Here is a 10,855-nt window from a genome sequence, read left to right as displayed (position 1 = left end):
ATTTTCGCATCTTAGAGCTCGTTTCATACATGTGTTTAAAAACTAAAAATTGTTGTTTGAAAATATTTGTAAAAATATATGTAGATAAAAAAGTATAAAAATGTGTAAAATGTTGTTTAAAAATTGAAAATAGTTGTTTGAAAACAACCACCAAATACCACCTAAATTTTCTGTCTGTTTTTTTATTAACTTTTTTTATCCTGTCCTTCAGTAATACGAGTGACAGTAGCTATTTGTTTGTATGCTAGGCAGTCCACGCAATTTTGAATTGACATTTTTATTTTCTATTTAATTTGTTGATAGAACTTTTTTTTTTTGGCTGAATAATTTGTTGATAGAACTTGAACGTAAGACTTGATTCATTTTCAACTCACTCAATTACCATCTGAATTGAGACCCATATAGGTTCATTTATTTATATTTATGCAAGGCAAATTTGAAATTTAATTAAAAGCAATTCAACTCGAAAAAACACAAATCCAAAGCTGTTGAAAGTGATCGCCATTGATATAGCTCTTATTCATTGGTTTGCTTTGATTAAAAATAAGCTGAACAAAAGTACAGCTATTGTTTGAAAAAGGTGAGACTTCTGTACATTGTTTTTTGAAATAAAAATTAAGCTAAACCAAACTGACACAAATAAAATATATTAGTTACTGTAATTATCTTAAATGATCAAGCTTTAATCTATTTTAACAATTGTTACCAAAAAAAAAAATCTATTTTAACAACTTACCAATGGTGCTGATGTTGGAACTTTAAGTTGTATCTCACCCTATCTTAAATCTCACATCATTTTGATTCTCTTACAGTTTGAAGCAGAATTCCTAATACCTTTAGAGGTCACAGAATATGGTGCAGATGCTGATCGGAGGGAGGGTGACTTGTCAATGTATGCATATCGTTCATTGCCATTCCAGTATAAAATGACTCGATTTGTGCACGAATGTGACCAGCTATCACCTGCCAAGCAAGATGAAACAACTCTTAAAAAAGGGCAAGTGGCAATGGGAAGTAAACTATTGACTACGCAAACTACGAATTCAGGAAGGTGGTGGGAGCTAAGTGAGAAAATACTTACCCAGTGCAAGAGTTAATTGAAATGAACCATCTATATACTTGGTGGTCACCTGATTCAACAAAACAACCTGCAGAAAATAACATAAAATATTAGAACAAGAAAATTTGGTCAGATATCGCCTGTAAAGACTTTAATTACAAAAGAGAACGTGAGAAATACAAGTTGGTTCCATTGCATTCAAATCTCTACTTGAATTGGCAATAGCAAGTTTGCCACAAGTTTACCATGTTAAATCCTACAAAGAGACCAAATTAATTCTTACCGCCAAACTAAAATCTTTTGCAAGTTTCATCAGCTTTAAAGCCATTCCGCTTAGTAATCGAGTCCTGAGGGCCATGTCATCAAAATCTTGGCGGAAGTGGAAAGTAACACTATCAACAATAACAATCTTAACCTGAAATAAATTTTAGTAATAAAAAAAATTGACAACAAAAACATATAAATTTATACATCAGCAAGCAACCACTTCACACACAGACAAACACTAAAGCAAGGGACAAAATTAATAAGCTAAAAAGAAGTACCCACATCTTTATGCTCTGAGATGAACTTGTCTAAGTAATTTATAAGAGCAATTTGCTCGGTGTAACTGCAGACTCGGAAATAGAATATGTTTTCCAAGATATTGTTGGGGTGCATTTTAAGTTGGCAAGCTTGAAAATCCTTCCGCAAAAGGCCACCACATTCTGACATGTCTTCTATGCATGCCTCAGCAATTTGTAAAGCACGTTCGACCATAAAGCTGCCTTCTGTATCTAAGCTTCACAAAAACAAAAATATGAAAAGCAGTTGGAGACCTGCAACAAATGGTCAGTGAGGAACAGTTATGAATTCGAGGAACTTACCTATATATATTGCCTTCCCTCCTAAGCCACCATAATCAACAGGAATTTGAACATTGATAGCAAGTTGAATCCTGTAAGTTTAAGTAAACATTAACTGCCAAAAAAATGCCCACAAGGAAAAAAGAATAATGATGACCCGTACCCCAGCTGTGTTTTACCAATGCCCGGAACTCCACCTAAACAATCAAATAACAAAAAACATCATCTCCTCACCAAAAAAAAACTTGCCAAGTATTTATGCTAATAAACAAAGTGCAGAAAACATGTAAATTGATGATTATAACAACATAGCATGTACTTTTATTTTAATTTATTGATTTTTTTGGGGGGACAGGGAACAATGTTGCGCGCATCTCAACTAGGAAAAAAGAAAAACTAACCAATTTCAGTAACTTCTTTGCAATTTATTCCCCCACCAAGGATGTTATCCAGATCCTCACAAGATGTAGTGATGCGTGGAAACATCTCCTCCTCATGGAGCATATCCCAAGCAGTTTGCGCACCTGCACAAAATGAAAAGCAAAAAAAATAATAATAATAATAATAATAATAATAACTGTAGGTAGACAGATTCCTAAATAGAAAGAAAATGGCAACCCAGTGAGACTTATAGCCTTGGCTCAATTTTCTTTTTTCATAGGGGGGGAGAGAAGAAGGCCTGAATAGATTATTTTACTAACCAAATTGATGATACTGAAACAAAAGTAGAACACAATAATAAAATTGCTTCAACCAAATTAGAGGACCGCTTAATTTCAACAAAGATTTATTTTTCAAGTCTCTCTTTCTTTTTCTTGGTAGAGAGATGAACAACTAGAAAATACAACCATTCTCAAAGTAATTTCCAATAAAAAAGTACAAAATGGCCAAGAAATGGCATCTCACTAAAAGTAACCTAACTAAATTATTCACACAAGAGGATAGCTGATCCTATAACACTTGAATACCCTAACCAGAACTGAAAATTGTATAATGTGTGCGTGCACTTAAGTGTGTAGCATTTTTGAAAAAGAAATTACATTATTTGTAAGAGATGACCGTAAACAAAGAAGGTACACAATTTGATATTGACACAATAGAATGCTTTATTGGCAAGTATCGAGATTCGACTATATAGCATGCTATTTTGACAAGTATTGAGATTTGGGCTAGCAGAGCATCTTCAGGGAGAACAAAATAAGTGTCCTGTATAATGGTATCACAGTGTCTGAGGTCTCTCATTAAAACTTCCTAAGATTGTTCCAGAAAAGTCTTCAATTTTTTAAATGAAAGACTTAAATAATGACATATGATGGAGAGAATATATACCATTAACAGTACCACAACCTCCTGCTGACCCATCCAACCTATGACTATGTGATGCAACCCTCATAATTTCAGCAGCTTCATTATCCGAAATTTTTAGATCTGTTCAAGGATTAGAAAAAATAAATGTTAGAATATGTCAATCTAACACATTAAAGATATGGAAGAAGCTGATTCATGTGAGAAAAACGCAGACATGGCTTTTAAGGCTAGCACAAAAGTTACAAAGAAAACTATCAAGGTCATTCCTAAATGCATTTATTGAGAGACTATATTTTACTTTAAGCAAAAGGAAAAATATGATGATCAATTCAAATTACACAAGGTTTGTTATTGTCTTGGGTGGAAGCAATCTTTTATATATATATAAGTAATAACAATTTATTGATAAAGAAACAAGAACTCTATGTTTATGGTGATGAACACAAAGTATCTAAAAAAATTACAACCAAATCAAAATGAGAAACTCAAAGAGTGCTGGAAATCAATAACACAAGTACAGTGTGTAAAACCCCTAACCCGAGACCAATCATATAGGGACCTGATTAGCATGGACTTCAAATGATCAAAAGACAAAAGGTCTCTTAACATCCTCAAAAATGTGGCTGTTTCATTCCTTCCACACTAACCACATCAGACACCCTGGCACCAAATTCCAAACATTTGAGAAATGTTTCCCCAACCAGTTTTGCCAACAAATCAGAAGAGAGACAACCCTCTCCAGCATCACCCACTGAATCTTAAACATCTGAAACACTACACTCCATAGTGCAAGTGTAAACTCACAATGTAGCAAAAGATGATCCAGCAATTCCCACAACACCGGTTGACTAGGGTAAAACCCCTCTTAACAAGATTATCAATTGTGAGAATCCAACCCCACACCAAAAGAAAGACACCCTCTTAGGGGCCTTAACATGCCAAATGCTCTTCCAGGAGAAAGATATAGTGAGGGCCTTAACACGTCTAGGATGGAAACAATCTACTGTGCCAACATAGTGAAACTGAAATTCCAGTAACTGTGCCCTCCTCTTCTCTTCAAATCCACAAAACATGAAATATTAAGTTCATTGTGCAAACTATGTAATTGGCAATGTTAGCATTTTCTATATTTAAAAATATAAGTATTAGCATCAGATTCAATTTATGAATTAGGGCCCAATTATGTTATATTAATTCTTCAAGTTCTAATGGGTTTGAGTTAACTCAACTAGTAAAATATCTTGTCATTGAATAAGGGACTTAGTATAAAATCCTGCTAACTCAAAAAAGAAACCCAATGGTGTTTAAATCCTATTGTATCTATCCCAAAAATTTCTTTGAGTTCCTTATCTTTTTTGCCCCGTGAGACTTCTATTCACACGCTTATATCCAACAATACTAAAATTACTGTATGCAATGTGATTGGATCAATAAACTGTAGTAACAAGTAGCCAATAATCTCAAAAGAAATATAAATATCTGGTTCTGCAACTGGGTTCTATTAAATCATAAATTAGAACCCGTGAACTAAACTTTACAGGAACAAACTGAGAGAGTAATTACATCAAACACTTAGCGAGATACATCGGTAACTGTACGAGACCAAAAATTACTCAAAGCCAAGTAGTACAGAAGTTTTGGTATGAAGATCAACAATATCACACATACAAAATGTCCATTTCCCCCCCCCCCCCCCAAAAAAAGAAAAAAAAGAAAAGCAAAGAAAAAGATGTAACCTCTGGCAAGGTGGGAGGGAGAGAGAGAAGAAAACGAAGAGAGAGTTGTATAGCCTGCTGCTATCAGTTTGCTTCTCTGTGATGCTGATATGGGCAACCGACCCACTTCCATTTTCACTCTTTTGATTGAAAGCTCTCACAATGAAACCAAACAGTGTTTGAGTTTGAGAGAGAGAGAGAGAGAGGAATTTGCGTGCTCACTGAGTTGTGGCGCTTCAAAGAGTGTGTGTTGAAATGCGGGAAAGTCTTGTCTGGCTGGGGGATTTAAAATTGGACAAAATTGATGCACGTATCAAATTACTGTTGTTTTTAAAAAATTTCTTTTAAGATTTAAGTTGAGTGACTACTTAGAGTCTGTTTGGATAGAATTTATTGTTGAAAATTGAAAATTAAAAACTGAAAATTAAAAACACTGTAGTAAAATAATTTTTAAATAGGTAAAAAACATTGTTCATGCCAAACGTTACTGTTCATTGGCCTAAAATCATTGTTCATGACCTATGAACAGTAACAAACACGAGTAAAAAAAAAAAAAGTTGGACGTGGACGCGCATTTGCGCTATCCAAACGCCCTCTTAACCTTAAAAAAACACTTTAATCTCATAACAAAAAATTTACATAATAGAATTTTAATAGGGAAATTATCAAAGTCTTGCTATTTAAACTTTAAGAGCCTGTTTTATTTTCTTTCCTCCAAAGTATTTCTTCAAAATATAATAAAATGTAAAGGGGAATTATCTAAGTCTTGCTTTTTACTTTTCCTTTTTTTTTTTTATATTAACTCTCTTATTTATATTTATTAGAATAAATACATTATACTATTTTTTACTCTATTCTATTTTATCTCTTTATAAATTTTCAAATATAATGTAATAGTGAGATCATATTTTATGAAAGGAACACTCCATACAACTATTATATAAGGTAATTTTCATTATTATATAATATAAACTCTTTTAAAATTTTAAACTATTTTGTTTGTGATAGTAAGAAACTTTACTAACAAAACTAGTTGAAACTCACAAAGTAAGAGGAGACCAATAGTTTGGAAAAACCTTTTTCATTTTTTACCACTACCTAGTACCTACTATGTTTCTTAGAAATTTTACAAAATTGGAAATCAAAAAGCTTTTAACCATCTTCAGTAACATTAGTGGGAAAGCTCTTGTATAAAGTCCTTAAAAATTAATATATAACACATGTAGATAATCAAATTAGGACCAAAATAGAATTCCTATTTTGACTTCCTATACCATGCACTGGTCTCAAAAGAAAAAAACAAAAGGATGGTTTTGGACGTATGCAAATTTAGTATTCTCTCGTATTTCTACTATTTTGAGTTTGCTAATATACCAAACCAAGTTTATTTTAATTCTTTTGGTGAATACAGTAAGAGCATTCTCATAAAAAATGCTAAATGCTATAAATGCTAAATTTTAACATCAAGTTTGTAAAAACACCAAAAAACAAGCTACAACAAAAATGCTAAACTTAAAAAGAAAAAATACAATCTGAGTTGCAATGAGCTTTCATCTTTGAGCTCACTGTAGCTCCAATCTTAAAAAATATATTATTATTTTAATGCTTGTGGTGGAAAATGTGGTTTGTGTAGTTGTTTTTTATTATTTTAATTAGTTTATATTATTTTAAACCAAATGGTAAATTAATAGAACATTTAATGTTGAGTATATTGTAAAATGAGTTGTTAAAATTGATAAAGTGACATTTTGAGATACTAAATGCTAAAATTTTTAAAAGCTTTGATGGGAATGCCCTTGATTGTCATTGCTATAGCAATTGAGCAAGTTGAATGCACTGCTCACCACAGCAAAGAAAGTACATCATTGAGAAAAATTTACAATTGAACTTAGACTCATAGGGAGCATTAGGTTCGCCATAATGTTATGTTAGATTGTAATGTTAGATTCTTGTAATCTAAAATTTATGAAATCTGAGATTACATGAATCAACATCACAATGTTTGTTTCGTTAGTTACACTCTCATCACAATCAGTATGTTGACAATGGCCAACTCCATGTTCAAGCTTAGTTGGCATTGGATTCAGTTCTAATTTCAGCTATGGAGTGGAACATTGATCGTTGTATTGCAGATCAGTGTGGTGAAGTATGCTCTGGCCCAAACAAAAATAAAAATAAAAATACAGTAACATATTTCAGCTAAAAATTTGCAGTTCATCACGTTTTGTATTGCTGGCTCCATATTTTGTCTTCTTACTTCTTCAGGATATATATATATATGTGTGTGTGTGTGTGCGCGCGCGCGTTTTCCTAAAGATTTGAACCCCAGTCCTTGCACCTCACACCCCATAAACACTTATACTTGTGAAGTGACCACCGCACCAAGAATGCACGGTGGTTTCTTTAGAATATTTAAAAACCTAGATGTGAAAAAAATTCGATACACAATAAATGTTAGCTACAAGTGAGTGACCACTATTCTAATTTGAGGGTAGAGTGAACTGCAGTCTCTCGTTTGCTTTTATTAAATCGACATCACATCTTTGATTCTCTAAAAATGATTTTATGATAAGAAATCCGTAACATGTATAACATCTTAGAGAAATTCTGTGCTGGGTATGCTATGTGAACAAAGGATTAATAAAGCATAAAGATCACTAAGCTCAAAATGATGAAATCTAATGGTTTTCAAAACCTAAATTTCAATTAAGGAACTTGGGAGAAACTATTATACAGAAAAAATGAGCCCAATATGCTTATTTTCAATTTTTCACAACCAGTCGGAACTTGAACCAAACTGTTGCATCGTTTTTTTGGAAACTGAGGTCCAGAAGGTTTTAGATAAAAGAAGCTCTACAGTCTCCTACTGCTGAGACTGATGAATTCATGAAGCTCTTCAAATTGTTGACAGGAGGGACTGGAAGCCCTGGAATAGGATGTTGAAAACCTAAAACCTGCAAATTAGATTAAATGATTTTTAAAATGAAATTTATCATAAAAGAATAAACCATCAAGATTGCCCAAAAAGGTTAATAAGAAAAGCATAACGAAAATAAAAACAAAACAAAGCAATTAATAACATTTAAGCTTCTGTAAATTAGATTAATCATTAATGAAATGACATTTATCATAAAAATATACACCATCGAGGTTTACCAAAAGGGTTAATAAAAAAAACAAAACAATGCAATTAATAACATTTAAGCATATGATCTCCTACAAAGTAGACCACATATAATGCCAACATGCCTTTTGACTGGATAATGGTTCAGTAACTTCACAATAAATTTAGTGAGTCTGAGATCAACAAGATACTAAACTGATCCAGTAAAACCTAAGCTTTAAAGTATGTGAGGGAACTTACTAAAACAAATGATAGCAAACCTTCAAACATTATAGAAAAGACGAAAGTTAATCACTGAAGGCAAAGCAAAATTGTGTAGTCAACAGACTAGACACTTCTATCAGTAAAGGATAATTTTTAGCAATATGAAGGAAGTTTAGAGAGAAAGATTTAGGTAAATGAATGATTGAGAAAACAATTGACAAGAGCCTTACAGAATGTATTCTAAAAACAAGACCAAGGTACAAAGTAACTGGTCATTCATAGGACCAGGCATTCCCAATGGTTAAGACAAAACAAGCTAGTCAACATTTTAAGCAGACCTCAAATCAAAGATTACTTGGAAGTGAAAAACACAATGGGCAACTCTCAAATGAATCGTATAAAAATAAAATAGAGATACAGAATAGCAGTATATCCAAACAACCACAAGTACGCGCTCTCTTTTACCTTCCCATTCATTAGCTACTGTGGTTGCTATTGCTTCTCCAGGATGACAATAGAGGAAACTGTGAGAGCAGGGACTCCATAACCCCCCTTGCAGGAGCTGTCTTATTCGGCGACACCATTTGCTTTCCATATTCTTGAACATCAAGATCCCGCCAGAACTTGATAACATGGAGACTCTCTTCTTCTGTTGATCTCTGGACTACAATTCTATAAGCATACCCCTCTCCCTCATTTGAAGGCATATCTACGAGGGATTATTACATGTAAGTGTGACCATGTACAACCAGCCCTTGTCTGACAATAGATTGTCAGCAATTGGCAATATCCTATCAATAACGCTCCGGCCATTCTCCCCTCCTGCCCAAGATGAGGCAATTCCTTCACGACCTACTTCATCTTCAGGGGTCGGCACATACGGTGGGTTCACAACCATCACATCAACCAATCTTGCCAGACGATTCTCCAGTCCTAACGCGATGTCAGTGTTTATCAACTCTGCGTGAACACCATGTGCTTCTAGAGTCTCACTAGTCACCCTCACAGCATGAGGGTTGGTATCAGTAGCTATATAGTGGATCCCAAGAGCCTCCTGTCCTAGAATGAGAGCTAGAGAAGTAATAATATAACCGCTGCCACAACCCACTTCCATGCACAACATAGGATGATGCTCTAACAGGTTATTCCTATCAGCCAGAAGCGCATCAACTAGCGCAAATGAATCATCACATGGTTCATAAACCTCGGGATGTGAACTCACAAGGCGGATTTGGGCTGTTCTGAAGGGCATCTTGTAAAGGACTAAGAGAAACTACTGTTTATGCTGAAAGTACTCCTACCTGTTATTGTTTATCTTTGCTGGCTCTAATTTTAGCTAACTGTTCTCCATATAAAAAAGGAAAACCCACATATTAGCTTTATCCTAAGAAAAAAACTAGACAGAAATTAGAATGAAACAATTACAAATACTATCCCAGATCATATTTGCTTGCTAATCATAGATAGATGACATGAACCAAACAATGATCATATTAAATTCATTGGTTCATAATAATAAAGTGACTAAATTTTAGATTGGCCATCATCAATCTAAGCATAGACACAAGTTAAATTTATTGATTCTCTACCTTAAATTGATTCCTAAAACTTGGAGGCAAAAGTAAAGAAAAACAAAAATAAAGAATCAATAGACTATGAAGAAGAAAACAGGATAGCTCTCCTCTATTGCTATGGATAACTGATAATAAAAAAGACAAAAAATAAAAGATTGAACTATATTGTTTGGCTGATTTTGCAATCAACAGACATGAGATTGAATGAAAAGAAACATTATATTAAACCCCCAAAAAAAAAATTCATATGACCTCGTGTGTGTATATTTGAGAGAGAGAGAGAGAGTACCGATTTGTTGGTGTCGCTGTCGTTGTCAAGTGGAACGGCGGGAGATCAAAGCGTCAGCGTCAGTTGCAATTGGTGAGTGTGTGTGTGTGTGTAGTGTTTTCAGCCGTTGGATTTTGTTGTTGGAGATGTAAGTAATTCCAGCCCTTCTTCATTAAAATATGATTGCTCCTCTCCTCGTACGCAAGTACGCACTACTGCTCCCCCTCAAAGAAAAAAAAAAAAAGTACGCACTACTGCTTTGACCGACAACTACTAATGATATCCTACCAAAATATCAATTAGTTTTTAAGTGTGGCGAAAATTGACACCAAATTTTTTATTCAACTATAAATTTTACATGATAAAATGTTGCTCAACATAATGTGAGTCTTACTTAATAAAAAAATTTGATAAATAGGAGAAATTATATAAAGCTGATCCTAAACCCTATAAACTTGACAAAATACGGACATAAAGCTTGGTGATCGACGAAAAGTTAATATGTAACACGAGTTGTGAAAGGAGCTAAACTAGCCCATTGTAATTATAATTTTATTTTAAAAATATGTCTTTTTAAAAAAAATTATTTTTTGAGCTGGAATGAGTAATATGTCTTGTTAATATCTATATATATATATATATATATATATATATATATATATATATAATAATAATAATAATAATAATAATAATAGGTGAAACTTAGAGAAACTCAAATTAGAATTTCAAATTAAAATTCCAATTTTGCGACGTGTGT

General features: G+C 33.3%; 1 protein-coding gene and 1 pseudogene across 1 annotated transcript; both read right to left on the bottom strand.

Moving 5' to 3' along the window:
- Positions 1–631: 631 nt before the first annotated feature.
- On the bottom strand, positions 632–5,182 carry LOC142638299 (DNA repair protein RAD51 homolog 3). The gene is made up of 9 exons (XM_075812321.1): positions 4,950–5,182; positions 3,235–3,333; positions 2,307–2,429; positions 2,069–2,102; positions 1,927–1,997; positions 1,610–1,836; positions 1,344–1,475; positions 1,082–1,148; positions 632–963 (listed from the first exon to the last, which is right to left on the bottom strand). The coding sequence occupies exons 1-9, from the start codon at positions 5,059–5,061 to the stop codon at positions 788–790; spliced, it is 1,041 nt and encodes a 346-aa protein (XP_075668436.1). The 5' UTR covers positions 5,062–5,182; the 3' UTR covers positions 632–787.
- A 2,394-nt stretch (positions 5,183–7,576) lies between these two features.
- LOC142638301 (uncharacterized) lies at positions 7,577–10,218 on the bottom strand (annotated as a pseudogene).
- Between the last annotated feature and the right edge of the window lie 637 nt (positions 10,219–10,855).

Source organism: Castanea sativa, chromosome 6 (assembly GCF_040712315.1).
Source record: "Castanea sativa cultivar Marrone di Chiusa Pesio chromosome 6, ASM4071231v1".
In the NCBI taxonomy this organism is placed as follows: domain Eukaryota; kingdom Viridiplantae; phylum Streptophyta; class Magnoliopsida; order Fagales; family Fagaceae; genus Castanea; species Castanea sativa.
Note: the sequence above shows the minus strand (reverse complement) of the source record. Positions and strands in the feature narration are given on the sequence as shown.

Bases quoted from the DNA above. Each gene is read 5' to 3' on its own strand.
- LOC142638299 (XM_075812321.1), bottom strand. From the start codon at position 5,061: ATGGAAGTGGGTCGGTTGCCCATATCAGCATCACAGAGAAGCAAACTG. The intron at 2,430-3,234 runs GTATATATTCTC...CATTTTGTGCAG, and splicing joins AGGTTGTGGTACTGTTAATG to GTGCGCAAACTGCTTGGGAT. The intron at 1,998-2,068 runs GTACGGGTCATC...TTAAACTTACAG, and splicing joins ATTGGTAAAACACAGCTGGG to GATTCAACTTGCTATCAATG.